This window comes from Arthrobotrys flagrans, assembly GCF_004000055.1.
Source record: "Arthrobotrys flagrans strain CBS H-5679 chromosome Unknown unitig_15, whole genome shotgun sequence".
Classification (NCBI taxonomy): Eukaryota; Fungi; Ascomycota; class Orbiliomycetes; order Orbiliales; family Orbiliaceae; genus Arthrobotrys; species Arthrobotrys flagrans.
Window position 1 is genome coordinate 1,487,435 of NW_027137545.1, and position 17,313 is coordinate 1,504,747.

The following is a 17,313-nucleotide window of genomic DNA, read 5'->3' on the forward strand; positions in this document are numbered from 1 at the left end:
GGGAGGGTTTACTTACCCATCATACCTCCGTATACGGCTTTTTTTTTCTTTTCTTTTCAGTCGGGCACAGGCGGAAAACAATCCAAATCATGGCATCTCCCGAGGTCACTCAGCGAAAGAGTCCAGCATCAACTCCCGCAGTTGAAGTTAGCCTATCAAGCCTAGACACGGCCGACATCACCACATCCGATCTAGAAGGTCCAAACTACGAGCCCTTAAACCCCCGCACTCTCCTCGACAGCTTTCTCAACGCCACAATCGATAACAGGCAGATCCAACTATCCATCTCCAAGGGTCGCTTACCGAAATCCTACACGCGCGAAGAACACGCCAAAGCAACTGTGTATAAATCCGTCGATGCCTCGCAGCCGAGACATATCGTCAAATGCTCCTGGTTGACCTCGCAGACCGAGGCGGTCACCCTCGCCTTTATCCAAAGCCGGACGACAATTCCAGTTCCCTCCGTTATATTTTCGAAGATTGACAACAGCACGAAGAAGACCATGATATGTATGTCGTATATAGAAGGAACACGCCTCTCCGATGCGTGGCCTCAGCTCGATGCCGAGCAGAAGGTAGATATCGAAGCTCAGCTCCGCGGGTACTTGGCCGAACTGCGGTCACTTGAGCCGCCAGTGCCTACGTATATCGGAGGGGTGAACGGAGGCCCCGTCAGGGACGTCAGGTTGCGAATGCTCAGCATCCCAGCTACCGGCGAACCGGTTTCTTCGGTAGCTGAATTTGAAGATTGGCTGTTGGGTACCACGCATACGATATTGCCAGCTCGGGTTAAGGCTTACATCAAGAATAAAATGGTCAGGCAAAGAGAACAGAAAGGCTATAACATCGTGTTTACGCACGGTGGTCTATACCCGGAGAATATTCTCGTGAGAAATGAGAAAGAAGGTAGGACCATGGGGCAAGATAACTGGAAGATCGTGGGGATACTGGACTGGTCGTCTGCAGGGTGGTATCCTGAGTACTGGGAATTCGTCAAAGCCATGGAACAAGGCTTTTGTTCCATGGACGGCTGCGCTGGGATGGTGGCGAAGTGTGTCCCGGAATACCGGGAAGAGGTTCTTCTGGCAGAGTACTACAAGCTAACACTTGACCACTAGTTGGATGTAGCGCGGACACCGTGGACCTATGTCTTCTACTTAGCGCCTCAATTAGGTGTTTGAAATTCGTACTGTGTTGACGGCCTACGGTCGATACGTAGACCATTTAGATGTGCCATTGTATGGGCACCGGGTGCACAGGTACTGGATTATCGCGATTATTATAGCATTCGGTTCACCCCGGTTGTTTGCATAAGAACAGATAGATACCACATGAACACAAAAGTCCCAGGAAATACCCTGTAGAACCATGGTTTCATTCATCTTGCCATCTACTAGAAACGTTGTAGATACATGCCCAGCACCGAGTCCAAAATATATTCATCCTCATATTCCTCCAATATCACCACCAGGTAATCCAACCAATCGGTCTTCGCCAGCGGCTGCATCGCCTTGATGAACTCCCAGTGCGACGGGAACCATCCGGCCACCTCCCAATCTAACCACCCGACGACTTTATCCCCCTTGACCATAATATTCCTCGGATGAAAATCAGCATGCGTGAATACAATCGCATGCCTTTTCTGGGCTGTTTGCGCAGCAAGCTGCTCTTCGAGATACGGCATTACCAGCGTGCGTCCTCGGATATGAGGCAGAAGCCTACTTATCAGCCAATGGTTGAAGTCCGTTTCCGAAGCGAAGGGGCCCCCAAGCGCGTGCCCGTTCCGCATATCGTCGGCCTGCGTGTGATTCACGCCGCCGATATATATCGGTGACGGCGGCGGAATGCTGCGCATCTCCTCCATATAGCGCCGGAGCTGCTCGGCGATCTTGGCTTTCGAGGGCCCGTCGAGGTGCTTCCAGCGATTCTCTAGGTTTTGCCCCTCAACGTAGTCCATGACGATGTACCCATGCCCCTTCTCATCGCAGTAGAAGTCGTAGACGCGGGGCACGGGGATGGAGGTGTGGTTTCGGACAAAGGCCATTGTGTCCGCTTCTCTTTGGGAAACGCCTATGCCATATTTTATGGCCTTGTCGCCAATTCTTACTACTTTTGTAGCTCCGTTTTTGAGCTTAAAGAGAACCTCTGCGCTCTTTAGATCGGGTTCTGTAAGGTGTACCGGGTGAGGATCCATAGTCGCCTAGTTTGGGTTGTGCTTGACAGGACTGCAAGATTTGTGTTGAAGTTCGCTAATAAATAAGGAGCAAAGTGGCGTTCGATTTACACCCATGTCAACTTTTTACGCGTATCTTGAAATAGTAAGTATTTTTGGACAAACACCTTCCACCACTTCTGAATTGTAGGAGATGATGCCCTCTGCAAAAATATTTAGCGTGTGCCCCTGTCACCTCACAATTCACATACAGAGGTGTAAACCGAATCTCTAAACATCAGGTTTTCACCGCACAAAAACATCTCAAAAAATACGATAAAATATTCCAAATAAAATGAGCTAATTTATATATTCTTGCGATTTTTTTTGGTAAAGAAAAACGACTTTGATGCGGTTTCTTTGCTCATTGTGCACTAGCGTCTTGGCAAGATCTCTACCATTTTTTTCCAAAGACACCTCTGTATACATCGAGCTAGCCCGAGTTTCTTTCTTCCTTTCTAGCAAATTGCTTTCTAAATTTATCCGGTACATAATATTATCCTCGCTCCCAGCGCTAGTGCAACATGTCTAGTGTAAAGATCTCTATTGCTGTGTTCAAGGGAGACCCTCTCGACTACACCTCTTGCCGCCATACCGGACTTGTGCTCGAATATGATGATCAACAGCTCCTTCTCCATGTTAAAGGGGCTCACGGCTTCTTCGAGTTTGAGGAAGCAGTCCGAAGGAAGCCGGTGGAAGAGAGCGAGCGGCTAGCACTCGACGGTATCATCCACGTCGCCAGAATTCCCGCCAAGGACATGGATATGTTCAGGGCGGTGGTCGCGAACACGAATGTCAATAATCGGGAAAGAGGCTGGAATTGCCAGAACTTTGTCGGGGATGCGCTGCGGAAGGTCGAGGAGGCTCATCTTATCTCAAAAGAGGAATTTGATGAAGCGATAGACAAGATGGCAACAGTCTTGCTGGAAGCGACTGACTATGAGCTGTGACGAGGGGTCTTCTGAGGTATCGATACCCTGACACCACTTGAGTAGGCATTTACTTGATTGTCCATTGTTTATTTTTCTGTTGGTCTACTTGGCCGTGGGTGGGCCCCATGGAACAATATATATTAGTAGACATCTAATTGATAGTTCAATGTTTCTTCAGTCTCTGTCCTTGGTCGTGGGTGGAGCCCTGCTAATCTCTATAACTATAACTGGATATTTAAAGAGCTATATTAGGTTTACTGTGCAACACATGCCTTCCTTTACGCGCTTACCATCCTCCTCTTTATATTCAGTGCATAAACTTTCACTCCACGCCGTTTCATAGAGTATTGAAAAGTCACTCCGCCGCGTTCACACAGCTCTATGGAGTAGATGCGGAGTAACCGCCTCAAGGTCAAACCCTATAAACAAAATTATTCCATTTGTTAATAGAATTTGGGTGGGGTATTGAAGCTTCATTCGGTGCAATGTACGGTACTACCAACATATTCATACTATTGATGTTACACCTGGCCCAGGTTTCCCTTAGGATTCCCACTTTGGCTGCCTGTCCCTCAGCTCAACTATTCAGAGCTCAGTTCGGGAAGTATGTACTCTGTATGTGAAGAATAGGTGAACTGTTGAATAGGAAGTGTAACAACAATAAGTGAGTAATATTGTATTTGAGTTGACCGATGGAGATCTAAGAAAGATTTCCATCAAGATGAAAGGTCTGTGTTAAATACATGATGAAGCTTCATACAAGAATTAGAAAGGTCAGCAATATCAAGTGGTCAGGTCCCGATCGTGCCAAGACACCCCGGGGGGGTTATATCACGTGACTTCTCACAAGCTCATGAAATACTTACATCACATTATCTAAGAGGGGCGTATTTGGATTGTTATGCACGTGAAATCCCACCAGCGGCTCGCCAAAGAAGAGTTTCGAATGTTCTGCACGAAAATCGAAAGTGGGAGGTATGCACCGTTGGCAATTGCCGGAATGTGATTAAATGCATGTGTGTTTCGTGTCCCCACGCTGCACGTCCAACGAACCAAATGCTATAACTTTTTATAGGTGACTTTTCGGCTCCTTGTTGGGAGCGCATTGATCTAATATTCCCATCCGTCCAGCCGCCTTGGATTTCTTAGAGACGGTCACCGTGTGAAGGAACTTTCCATGTTTGAATCAAAGCAAATATTGTTATATTATGCATACATACGAGGGTCCACATTCCACCCTCAGACCGGCGGTATGACGCTGTTCAATGCACTCTGTTATATTTTTGCGGTTTCCATACGGGCCCCACTTCCTTAAACTGCGCTGCCATTGTCCCGTTTAACTCGATCCCAGCCGTGCCACGAAAGGTTAATACCCGCTTTCTTCGAGACGAGAGGAAACCATCAAGATGATCTCTTTTTAAGACGAAAATTTATACTGCATACACTGCTTTTTTCATACTACATATACTACTTGCTTCATTGAGCAGGGTCTCCCTAGCCTTCTTCGAACAACCCATCCTGTCGTTATGGCGTTATCAGCCCGTTTTCACATTACGTCTAGAAAATTCGCCAGTTATCTAAGTTCCACGTAAGAGGAAACCAAGGGATACAGTATGCTCTCCTGACCTTGTAAACTTTTTTTTCTTTTGATTCTCCGAAGTTGCAAGTTGAACACTTTTTTGTCCTTTCAATGCTTAAGGTTTTGAACCCTCAGGGATTAGTGCGGGGAAGCACAACCACTAGCCGGGAGGCGAGCTCTTCTTTTTCATTTCTTTTCCGTTTCTGCGTGGTTTAAGCTTCGGTGTCCTGTATGGCGGTTGCTTCCTGCCCTGAAGGAGAGTTAACTGATGCTGCTGAAATGTATGTGCCGGAATGCAATGCTCTGCAGAATACGGAGTACCTAAGTATGAGTATGTAAGTACATGAGCCTAGCTAGTGCAAAAGCTAAAGATTGAATCGGGCTGGGGACTTTGCCGATGACAGATGGATTCGGATGTTCGACTCGGGAGGCCTGACTCGTATGTATATAGCGTAGGATTTACAGGCTGAAATTAATGTCGAGGAAAGTTGCGCCCCCCAAGCATTGCTAATTTTGGTTGCCAGAGACTTTCTGGATATATCAGGTTGGGGGTGGCGGGGCTTGAGCGCTCGAGTTTGGGTACAGCCACTGTGATTTAATTCTGCCGACCATGCCAAGATTAGAAACTTGAACGTTGATATCACGAGAATCGATTTTTCACGATACCTGTAACTTACCTCGGGCTTCGAGTTTCTGATGTCTTGCGCAACAACGACGAACAAAACTGGCTGTAACGGCCCTGACTAACTCTGTCTGGCAAGTCCAGCCGACAAGGCATGCCGGCAGGGGGTTATCATGAGCCACCGATAGGCGAGAATGCTACTCCGTAGTCGACTTCGTATCAAGGTTGCATCAAGTCGCTTTGTGCTGTAACCGTAACCCTCTGGGACGTTTTGAGTAACCACGGCCGAATTGGCAGGTCCGTTATCAATCGTCGAATCAAAATCTCGATATTGGGAACTCTAGAGCCCCGACGGCGCGAAACCACAGAATTTGATACTGCGGTCGAAAGTAAACTTCGTCTGTTCTTTTGCGGATTTCAAAAAGAAACTTCCTTCAGATCTTTGAACTTGGTGTCCCGATCGGATGAACTTTGGGGTATATAGCTCATATACGGCCGGTATTTCGTCTGAAATTCTTTTATAGTCTTCCTTATCATATTGCTTACATACAAGGGATATCTGTGCCGAGTAGTCAAAACATTCGTCCGGCCCTGGGGATTATCGTTAATCCGAGGTTCTCATCGACATTTGACGGAGGAAAATTTTGCTGCAGAACAGGCATTCGATTCGTCACATCACAAACCGGCCGCGCGGCATAGCCTAATCCACCGCAACCGCAATAACGCCATTTTGTCCAGCGAAAACCCCAGTCCGATAGCAATACGACCGCACACCCTCTCGTCTAGCTATCGAGACCATGCCGGCGTCCAATACCCTTCCTGCGCGGGTGGAGCAGGTGATCAATATCAAGGCTGAGCGGGTTCTGCACCCGTTTTCCCCGTTGACCGTTCAGGAAATCACGCAAGCTGCTGGGTTGGTCAAAAATGAGCATCCAGGTGTGGAGCTTAACTTTAAGTGTGTTACATTGCGAGAACCTGAGAAGGAGGTTATGAAGGAGTGGTTGAAAACTGAGGAAGGGTCGAAGCCGCAAATTGATCGCAAGGCGTTTGTAGTTTACTATATTGCGAGGACGGTAAGAATAGTGTACCCATGGATGGTCGCCTTGTATGATCTTGGAAAAGCCACAGTTAATCCTGACGTTATCTTTGGATTATAATTATATGATAGCCGGATATTTTCGAAACCGTTATCAATTTGACAGCTGAAACTTTCCAGTACAAGACGAAACTCGAGGGTCTCCACTCATGCGCAGATGGAGAAGAGGTTATGGAGATGGAGAGGATATGTCTGGCGGATGAGGGTGTTCAGGCTGAAATTGCGAAGTTTCAGCTACCCGAGGGGACTATCGTAGTGTATGCATCTCCTTTCACACGGCTGCACATAATTTCGGGCCTTGGATTGATATACTGATAATGATATTATCTCGCCAGTGCGGACCCTTGGATCTACGGTATGCATATGCGGCATGGGTGCCAAGTATTGATGCGGCTTCTAATTGCATGTTTCCCTGGTTCTAGGATCTGACGGTGTTAATGACGAACGAAAGCAATGGCAATGCTATCTCTATGCCCGATCAGGGGACAATGCGGATAGTAACCATTATGCTAACCCGATCCCAATTTCCCCGGTTGTTGATGTTGCAACTGGAAGGGTCATTAGAATCGATAGACTTCCAACTGGTATTGACGACACAATCGGAGACTATAAGCCGCATAAACCAATCCCGAACGAATATACACCAGAGCACCAAAAGCTTCGAACGGATCTCAAACCCTTGAATATCATTCAACCGGAAGGTGTCTCCTTCAGATTCTCGAAGAATGGCGAGGAACTTGAGTGGCAGAAGTGGAAATTTAGAGTTGGGTTCAATCACCGCGAGGGCATGGTGATTTATAACGTCAGTTACGATGGAAGGGATGTTTTCTATAGGCTGTCGCTGTCGGATATGGCGATTCCATACGCGGATCCTAGGAAGCCTTATCATCGGAAACAGGCTTTTGATCTTGGAGATGCCGGCGCCGGGTATTTCCCCACCATATTAATGATGAGATTTTGAGAACGAGTATTAATGATAATGGCGCACAGACTGATGGCGAACAATCTCAAGCTCGGTTGCGACTGCCTCGGAACAATTGCGTATCTTAGCTTCCCGATCGCGGATGACAAGGGTGAACCAGTAGTAATGGAAAACTGCATCTGCGTCCATGAGCAAGATGCTGGTATCCAATTCAAGCACATGAACTATCGAACCGGGAACTCTGTTATCTCTCGTATGCGAGAGTTGGTTCTCCAAAGCATCATCACCGTCGCGAACTACGAGTATATCTTTGCTTTCATTTTCAACACTGCTGGTGAGCTGTCTTATGAGGTTAGGGCGACTGGTATTTTGTCGACTGCACCACTTGATCCCGAGATCAAGGATTGTCCAAACTTTGGTACTATTGTTCATCCTGGAGTTTTGGCGCAACATCATCAGCATATCTTTTCCTTGAGAATCGATCCTGCTATCGATGGATTCGGCAACAAGGTTATCTACGAAGAAGCCAAACCTATGGATCGTGATGATCCTTTCAATCCCTTCGGAACTGGGTACTATATCACTGAAACGAAGGTCGAAAGTGAAGGAGGCTTCCTCGAATCACCAGAGAACAATCGTGTATTCAAGATACAAAACCCCAAGCATCGCAATCCGGTCAACAACAAGCCGGTGGGGTACAAAATCCAAGCTCCACCATTCCAAAAGCTGTTAGCATCGCCTGATAGCTACCATTTCAAACGGGCAGAGTTTGCAGACAAGGCGGTGTACGTGACGAAACACAAAGACTGGGAGTTTTATGCGGCGGGCCAGTATACGAACCAGAGCCGGGGTGGGCATGGCATTAGAGAATGGGTTAAGAGGGGGACGAAGTTCGATACCGAAGAAGGAGATGATGTCGTTGTTTGGGTTCAGTTTGGAATTAACCATATTCCAAGAATTGAAGACTTGTAAGTTTCTCCCACTTTGTTAAACGTCCCTTGGTGTGTTAAGAGAGAAGCCAACAAATGGAAATGAAATAGCCCTGTGATGCCAGTCGAGACACTTAGAGTCCACCTGAAACCCGTCAACTTCTTTGACAAGAACCCAGCATTGGATTTGCCCCCTTCAACGTATGTATACTCCACCCACAACTTAGAGAAGGACAATTGCAAGGATATACTAACCGATGTGGTAGGCAATCAATTAACAAGTCGGTTTTGCTGAATATGGACGGGCATGACCACAAGCAGGGTGGAGCTGAGGCGGAAATTGGTAGCGATGGCCAGGTCGCTGCAGTTCATCCTTGTGGAGGAAATGGAGCCTGCTGCTAGTAATTGAGCTCGGGTTCTAATCTCATTTTTCCCTCTTGTATGCATTCGCGGATATAATGTGAATAAAATATATATATCTTGTACTGGCTGGTATCAATATCTACTTTGGTGAAGCACACTGATTGGGTACGAGACTAGCTCGAGATTACATTTCCTTCGGTGTTAGTCTCGTTGCTTGTGTTGTGTACAGTTGAGTTTGATGAGATTGCGTTGAGGTGTGGTAATTTTACGCGTGGCGTGACGTCTGTGTGGCTGGTAAATCACCAAAAGTGGCAGTGCGTCTGCGTCGATGCCACAGCGACAACTTGTGTGGAGCTACGGTGGCCCAAATTTTAGCTGCATCCAATTACCATTCCCATTCCGACTTCGTCCTTCAAATCCGCTTCGTAGCATCGCCATTCCTTCATAGCATCTCCGCATCCTCCATCTGGTCCCGTAAGCCCCCTATTTCGCTGCAGCTGTTGGTGGATTTCAGTCCTGTTGTTCTCGACGGTATTAGCTAACAGAGACCCCACTGGAGCTACATAGGCATATCGTAGATTCGCCCCTCGTCAGGGCATATTCACCGCCACAATGTACAATTACTCCAATTCGCACATCCCGAACGATCCAAATGCCTCGAACAGGCCTCCTATGCCGCCCCCGCTAGGTGGACAATACCAGCATGGTGGACCACCTCACGGTTCTTCTCCTTATCAACCACATGGCGCCCCACCGCAACAACAGCCATACGGGTATGGCGCTGGCCAAAGCCAGCCTAGTCCACCAATGCACCCGCCAGATACGCCGGGTTTACTGTACGGATCGGGTGCTCCCGGTGGGCACGACGTTGGAGGGTTGGCCGCAGGTATGGGTGGAATGAGCCTGGGAGGAGGAGCAGGGACGGAACAGCACGTAGCAGCTCATGGGAAGAAGAAGAAGGCAAGAGCATATCATACTGTGGACTCTTCATCGGCAATGGGTACTATGGACGTCTCTCCAGCTGCTGGATTCGCTGCTGCGCCGCCTATGATGCCTCATGATGCCGGTTCAGGGTTCGTGACACCGGGCCTACAAGGACAGGTGTCCCCAGGATTCGGACAACCACAATTTAGCGCCCCTGCACCATCTCCGTATGTACCGTCTAGTGGATTTCAAGCATCTACCGGCCTCAGCGCGCCTTCTGGTGGTCAATTGGGGGAATACAGCGCTGCGATCCATCCGCCTACAGGATCTGGCCCGGGCGCGCAGCACAGAGTCGATCCAGATGCTATCCCATCCGTACCCCAGGCTCGTGAAAGCGCCCAAAAATATGCGGACTCACAAATATACCCAACTTTGGAGCGCCATAACCCTCCTCCCGCGACTACGGATTTTCTGGCTCATGATCAAGGCAACGCGTCGCCCAAGTTTGCCCGAATGACCCTCAACAATGTTCCTGCGACTGCCGAACTTCTCGCTCAGACTGGTCTACCTCTATCCTTAATTCTTACTCCACTCGCTGCGCAGAAGCCTGAAGAAGGTCCTGTACCAGTGCTGGATTTTGGAGATACCGGTCCACCACGTTGTCGTAGGTGTAGGACTTACATCAACCCCTTCATGCAATTCACCGGCTCTGGTGCCAAGTTCGTTTGCAACATGTGTCTCTTCCCTAATAACGAAGTTTCGCAAGAGTATTACCAGCCAATAGACGCCCAGGGACGGAGGATAGATCGCGATTCGAGGCCTGAGTTATCGAGAGGGACGGTGGAGTTCGTGGTACCTAAGGAGTACTGGGCTAAACCACCGACACCTTTGCGGTATCTCTTTCTCATCGAGACTGGCAAGGAGGCGATTGATAAAGGATGGACACATATTGTTGCGAAATCAATTAAGGCAGCCTTGTATGAGGGCGTTGAAGAGGAAGAAGGGGAACCTGGCGAAAATGGGGAGCCAACGACACAAATCAAGGGTAGGAAGTTGCCTAAGGGATGTAAGATTGGGATTGTTACATTTGATAAGGATATTGGATTTTATAATCTAAGCGTAAGACTGAGCTGTATCTTTTCATCGGAATTTTGCTCACAATTATCTAGCCGAAATTGGATACTGCACAACTTATGATGATGACAGACCTGGAAGAACCTTTTGTTCCTCTGGAAGATGGCCTCTTCGTCGACCCATACGAATCAAGGTGTGTCCCACAGCCTCGAAAGTGATTGTTCGTTCTAACATCAGGCAGAACTCAAATCGAAGCTTTACTCGACCTTCTCCCTGCTCTTCATGAACACACTCGTGTCCATGAAACCGCCATTCTTCCGGTCCTCACGACTGCAATATCTGCTCTTGAAGCTACTGGTGGCCGAATACTATGCTGCATGACTACCCTTCCAACCTTAAAGGTCCATGGCAGCTTGGTTATGCGTGACGACCCGAACACACACGCGGGTGAGAAGGAACGCCAGCTCTTCAAGACGGATAATCCTACGTATGTCGCTCTCGCCAAGAAGCTTGTGGACAGCGGCATCGGTATCGACATGATGCTTGGTCCTTCGACATATATTGACGTAGCCACACTGGGTCATTTATCGGCAACATCGGGAGGTGACACCTTCTTCTTCCCTAACTTTGTAGCCACCCGCGATGGGCCCAAGGTCGAAAATGAGATCGCGCATGCGATAACCCGTGAAAACGGTTTCCAGGCGTTGATGAAAGTCCGGTGTTCGAATGGCCTGCAAGTTAACTCTTATCATGGAAATTTCTTGCAAAAGACTTTCCAGGGAGATTTGGAAATGGGTGTTATTGACGCCGATAAGAGTGTTTCGGTGATGTTTACATATGACGGCAAGTTGGATCCCAAATTGGATGCGCATTTCCAGAGTGCATTGTTGTATACGACGGCTAGTGGAGAGAGAAGAGTTAGGGTGCAGAATATTGTTGCGGCGGTAACGGAGGTTGGGAGGGAGGTCCTACGCTTTGTTGACCAGGAAGCGGTTGTTTCGATAATCGCGAAAGAAGGTATGCTATTCTTATATTCTGCTGGACTGAGAACAGTGCTGATCTAGTTCTGTGTAGCTGCCAACAAGATGGTGGACCGAAATCTGAAGGACATCCGCCAGAGTATTACAGACAAGTGTATCGAAATCTTGGCCAGCTACCGCAAGCACTTCTCGACAGGCACCCCTCCAGGCCAATTGGTTCTTCCAGAAGGTTTAAAGGAACTTGCGATGTACATGCTGTCGCTCGTAAAATGCAGGGCATTCAGAGGTATGCCTCTTATTGTTTTCTATATCAACGGTGATGCTAATACTATGACCCGTAGCCGGCCCTATTTCTAGCGACATGCGAACCCACGCTATGCGCTTGATCAAGCAAATGCCACCCTCCGAACTTTTGTCTTACCTTTACCCTAGAATTCTTCCCATTCATACCCTCGAACCCGAGCAGGGATTCCCAGATCCAACGACCGGCCTCCTCTCCATTCCGTCCCAAATCCGTGCGTCATTTTCGCGAATCGAAGAAGGTGGCGCCTACCTCGTCGACAACGGTCAAACATGTCTCCTATGGCTTCACGCCCACGTCTCACCCAACCTTCTGGAAGATCTATTCGGCGAAGGCAAACAGAGTTTACAAGCACTCGATCCGTTTGCGCCTGAAATCATCCCCGTATTGGAAACCCACCTCAACGCCCAAACCAGAAACTTAGTAAGATGGATGGAAGAGCGAAGGGCTGGTAGAAAGATCACAGTTATGCTCGCACGACAGGGCTTGGATGGAAGTGAATTCGAATTCGCGGGTCTACTCGTCGAGGATCGAAATAATGAGGCGCAGAGTTATGTTGATTGGTTGGTTGGGATCCATAGGAACGTGCAACTTGAGGTGAGTAAAGTTGCTTTAGAGAAGGAAGGGAAAGGCTTTGCGATTTTTTAATACCATTTGTAGTTCAATCGTCATTTCACTCTCTAACCTGGACTCTCTATTGCTTTTTTTTTTGATGGTTGCTTTTCGCGTTTGTGGAAGGGTGGGTATACTAGATAATAAGGCTCGGGCTCGATGATAGAATGTTGCTTCGTATATCTGCATATGCATAACATGTTTGGCAAAATGGAACATCTTTTTCTAAAAAAAATACATTTTCTGCGTTTTTTATCTGTCGTTGTTTCTACGACTTCAACATCTATTATATGAATACATGAATGCTAATACATGATACTGTCGATACAGGTGGCCGGCCAGCGCAAAAAGGACGACCACGCAGACGACTTGAGCGGCTTAACGGGACTGCGCCCCGCTTACTGGTAGAGCCAGGCATCGGGAGGCGGAGGAGCATCTTCTAGCGGTGGCCCTGGTCCTCCGCATCCACCTCCAACCGAGCCCTCTCTTGCGCCTGCAGAGAAAGTCCAAGTTTTCGCTGGTCTAGGTATGGAGGTTGCCGCAGGGATTCTTGGGGGCGGTGGAGGGATGTATGGGTTTTGAACCATACCGCGCTTTCGGTTTGTTACCTTTTTGTTTTTCATCTATTTATTTTCACTGTGATTACTTGTCCCCCTTTCTCTTTTCCCTCTTTTACATGTTTCTCAGGGAAAACGATTGAGCTAGCTATTGTACGTAAAAAGAAAAGCGGATTGTGGTTTTTTTATTTTAATGGGTTTTCACAATTGTTATCGGTGTGCTTCTGCATGTTTAGAGGCAGTATTATGATTCAGTCTCTAAGCTATGTAGGAAATGTAAATGCATGCTGCCGGGCATAGATATCGTTGTTGGTATAGACATTCAACTAAAAGGATTTCGAGCAATGCTGCCTCTTCTGGTTAACATTCACAAGAAAGGCTTATTTACCAAGATTCATCAACTGCTCCATCCTCATTATCGGTACCCCACCCGTCCTCTTTTCCATCACCTTTCGCCGCGTCGCCCCACCCGACAACAGGAACGGGATCCTGACGACTACTACCCGCAGCGCTCGACTCACCAACCGCGGTTTCAGTCATTTCCAACTTTCGCTTCTTAACATTCGAAGGCTGTTCTCGACTTTCACTAGGTTGGCTGACACGCTGAACTGTGAATCCCTGTATACTGTCGCCGCTAGAGCCGTCGTCGTCATATTCATCGTCATCATCACTTCCGTAATCTGGATCGTAATCCCCTTCACCGTCCCAATCATCATCATCTGCGTACCGATTACTTCTGAACCCCCCACCATCAGAATCATAATCATCACTATCATCTTCATAATCCCCATCGTTGTCGTCGTCTGTAGTCCAACTATCACTACTATCGTCGTTATCAGAGTCGGTGCTGGGTATATACCGCCGACCTAACTTTGTTTCTAGTTCCTTAACTGCTCGTTTTCCTTCCTCGGTTTTTTCAAAGTCATGGTTAGTGCCTTGAAGGAGTAGCCGGACTTCACTGTTTGGGATGAAGATGACTTTTCGGAGGAGTTCGTGCTCATGGTTGGGGTTTGAGTTTGTGAAGGTCTTTTGGTTTGGGTCGATGATTATGTCGCGGTATTGGACCCAGATACCGTTCCATGCGACGTCGCCGATTTTTGATAGGTCGTAGCCTTGTAGCCCATTTGCTATTCGCGAGGAAGCGTTAGTTCGAATCACTAGTATATCGTACGGCGAGGTCAATAACAACTCACCGTGCTCATCGAAACGATAAACCACGCCTTTCGTATCGCCTAGCCAAAGGTCCCATACAATAAGCATATACTTAGACGAAGCCGCCAAGAACCTTCCGTCCCGGCTCAAACTCAAGTACCGATCCCTTCGCCACCATTTATACATATTAAAGCCAGCGGCTAGTCTCCCCGTCGGCAAAATCTTCCGTTCCTCGGGTGCCAATGATAAGTTCTGATTCGGAATGTCTAATGGCCAAACGAATACCTCTTCTCGACCATATCTATTACTACGACTCCATGTTCGAGCGACGGAATCGTCCATTTGTTCCGCACCCTGGGTGTCGTGAACATGGCCACCAACAGTGGCGATTAGATGAGTATCGCTCATTACGAAACTGGTCCATCCGCACCAAGAGGCATCCCGAATGTCAAGGCTGCGGGTTTCATGTTCCAGGTCAAGGATATTGATCGTATGACCTGTCTCGATAGCGATAACGTGGAACTCCATGCAAGTGAGCGTTTGCCTGGAGCCTTCTCGGATGATGACGCTATTAGAGTCAAGAGTGAAGAAGACTTTCTTGCGGGTTGCGTAAACGACAACTTTTGAGTTTATGGCGAGCCCGTCGTTGTCTAGGAAGTAAGACGGACGTCCTCGTCCAAAATTTGGGTATTCAAGTGAATGGACTGGGGATTGACTTGGTATATCGAGAGTATAGCCACTGGACTTGAGGGATTTCTGCCAGATAAGGTCTGAGGATGGGCCGGTGTCGAGGTAATTTCGGAAGGCGGCGCCGCGAAGGTATGTGGCAGGATCAACTGCGGATTTCTCTTTGTGATACCCAGTTTTGAAACAGCTGATAGTGCAAGGCCCGGACATCCCAATGTCGTCAGAAATGATGAGGTAGTCGCCACAACTACGGTACTCCCATTTGTGAGCGCTCTCCCATATGTTGGGGGGCTCTTCTTCGCCGGCCTGATAGCGGGTTTCATGAAACCACCAAGGTTCAGATTCGGAGGACGAATACGTCATGCCGGCTTTGCGTTCTACCTCCAACGCCTCGGTTTCATTAAGGAAGGGCACTGAGTTCAAACTCCACTTGGCTTTTCCAAACAGATTCCAGCTCTGATTGACTATAGGAATAGGTTCCATCGGATAAGTTGGGTCTTTCTTGACGGATTTGGATGGTGGTAGAGCGAGTCGATCGACCTTTATAGCCACAATGTCAGGGAAAGTGGATTGGAGGCGCTGATAATGTATCCTGAGGTTGGGGTCCGAGTGGGCTTGGTTGCACATCTCGCCGTACAAGGTGTTTATTACACTTTCGACAACCATCGGGCGTCCGCATTCAGAATTATTTTCAGCTGTTAAATTGAAAGTATTTCGATATGAACCAAAGATTGTGTGATCTGGGTCCCAGCGTCGGGCGTGGGGCAATGTATGAGGTGAATCTATGGGCGCAGCCCATTTTAAGCTCCCTTCAGGGTGTAGCAGGTCAGGCGCAGCTGCCTTCTTGGGGATTGGAGCTATCTCTGTAGCGGAAAGACCTGTAATCTCTTGCGCGATAACCGTTGCCGTTTCATTTGGATTTTCGCCATCCTGGGGATTGGGACTGTCAGCTGGGGCGCCGATTGTCGGTGGGAGTGGAATTGAGGAAGAAGTGGATTTCGATTTCGTGGTAAATACCTTCCAGGGTCGCTTTTGTTCATTTGAAGGTGGTCCGCCTTTCTCGTCTTCTATCAGTTGAGTGGTCGACCGGTCGCTTGAATCTTCGCCCTTCTTCGGTCCCGGCCAATACCAAGCTCCTTCGCCAAAGATACCATTGGTCCCTGTCCTGAGTACGCCCCTTTGTAAAGTAGTTTGCAAATTTTCTGTTGGCGGTGTTTCGAAGATTATATCGTTGTGAGGCCGAGGCCACAGTGCAAGTTGATCTGCGAAATAAACCCAAGCTGTCTCATCGGACGATGTTTCGCCGGGACAGAGGGAGTCCGTGAATGCTGGTGTTTTGGATATTTGTAACGGCCGAGGTTGGAGCCTCATTCCTTCTATGGCTGATGAAGTGAAATCGATCCTGCGTGTAATATAGGCATCTTTACTTCCAGCGTAGTCGCTTGGGAGCTCTGAAAGCTCACACATAGACGAAATAACCTGAATCATTTCAAGTTTGATTTCCGTTTCTAGGTTATCCTGATCTTTGCTGGGAGATGAATTGTTATGGCTGATATCAGGAATTCGGTTGAGAGAGTGGATGTTTCGAACGAGGTCTCTGTACATGTAGTTCCAGTGACCGCCTTCCTCGTCACTGATGTATGTGCCCGCGATCAAGCTGCCTTTCCCTAGTTCATTGAACCGTTCAGGAAGGATTCTTGCATTTGATATCTTCGTGGCGAGGTTTCGCCAGAGGGCTTGGCTGTCGATAACGGAGCGCCAGCGGTGGCATGTTCGTTCGGCCCGACAGAGGGTTTTAGGATCGTCGATGCTTGTGAAGATGCGGTAGAGGAGCTCGGCCGGGAGCAGATTGATAGGACATGGCGCCTCTGAGGAATCCATCTTGTTAGTGTCTTCTCGAATGATGTTCAGATGGTGCCTGCAAGCTTAGCTGCAGCTGGGATATCGATAGCTTAGTTTGACAGCCGGCTTGGCGTGGCGGAAATGCCAAGCCAGGATCCACGCTCGTTTGTTGGGTTTCTTCTGTTGTTGGAAAATGGGGCTCAACACATTATTGACAGTCTTGGCGTGTATCAAGTGTTTACATTAGATGCCTGAACTTTTTTCGGTTTGTTAGCTACTCCATTAACGAGGAGTTTTCGTCGAGACGCGACAATTCTTTCTACTACGTTTTGAACAGTGTGATACTGCCAGCTTAGTTGCGGCAATATACCTCCTTTCCGGCCCAGTATCTTTTAAAAGACGCACTTGCCAGCTGTAGCTAGGGTTAATACCGCAAACGCGGAATTCTTCAGAAATGGAGCCGTTAAAGAATCTGGCGGGACGAGTGCCCGAAATTTTCAACGAGATTCTTCAATACGTCCCCCACGGC

The 17,313-nt window shown here is 48.2% G+C and overlaps 5 protein-coding genes across 6 annotated transcripts; 3 read left to right on the top strand and 2 right to left on the bottom strand.

Moving 5' to 3' along the window:
• Positions 1–89: 89 nt before the first annotated feature.
• On the top strand, positions 90–1,118 carry DFL_000370 (uncharacterized protein; the record flags this gene model as incomplete). The annotated part of the gene is made up of 1 exon (XM_067632674.1): positions 90–1,118. The coding sequence occupies one exon, from the start codon at positions 90–92 to the stop codon at positions 1,116–1,118; it is 1,029 nt and encodes a 342-aa protein (XP_067494901.1).
• Positions 1,119–1,393: 275 nt separating this feature from the next.
• Positions 1,394–2,194, bottom strand: DFL_000371 (uncharacterized protein; the record flags this gene model as incomplete). Its single annotated transcript, XM_067632685.1, has 1 exon — positions 1,394–2,194. One exon carries the CDS (start codon positions 2,192–2,194, stop codon positions 1,394–1,396), a length of 801 nt encoding a protein of 266 aa, XP_067494902.1.
• Positions 2,195–2,736: 542 nt separating this feature from the next.
• Positions 2,737–3,162, top strand: DFL_000372 (uncharacterized protein; the record flags this gene model as incomplete). Its single annotated transcript, XM_067632696.1, has 1 exon — positions 2,737–3,162. The coding sequence occupies one exon, from the start codon at positions 2,737–2,739 to the stop codon at positions 3,160–3,162; it is 426 nt and encodes a 141-aa protein (XP_067494903.1).
• Positions 3,163–5,809: 2,647 nt separating this feature from the next.
• DFL_000373 (uncharacterized protein) lies at positions 5,810–12,954 on the top strand (the record flags this gene model as incomplete). Of its 2 annotated transcripts, none has more annotated exons than XM_067632708.1 (16): positions 5,810–5,843; positions 5,918–5,959; positions 6,132–6,418; positions 6,514–6,698; positions 6,777–6,796; positions 6,864–7,368; positions 7,432–8,331; positions 8,404–8,493; positions 8,559–8,635; positions 9,104–9,129; positions 9,223–10,698; positions 10,749–10,846; positions 10,895–11,670; positions 11,728–11,919; positions 11,975–12,531; positions 12,877–12,954. In XM_067632708.1, the coding sequence occupies 16 exons, from the start codon at positions 5,810–5,812 to the stop codon at positions 12,952–12,954; spliced, it is 5,343 nt and encodes a 1,780-aa protein (XP_067494904.1). The 2 variants fall into 2 exon arrangements, with proteins under 2 accessions (XP_067494904.1, XP_067494905.1); XM_067632709.1 differs by lacking the exon at positions 12,877–12,954 and adding an exon at positions 12,595–12,618.
• Positions 12,955–13,487: 533 nt separating this feature from the next.
• On the bottom strand, positions 13,488–16,823 carry DFL_000374 (uncharacterized protein; the record flags this gene model as incomplete). Its single annotated transcript, XM_067632720.1, has 3 exons — positions 13,488–14,230; positions 14,297–15,872; positions 15,960–16,823. 3 exons carry the CDS (start codon positions 16,821–16,823, stop codon positions 13,488–13,490), a joined length of 3,183 nt encoding a protein of 1,060 aa, XP_067494906.1.
• Positions 16,824–17,313: the final 490 nt, after the last annotated feature.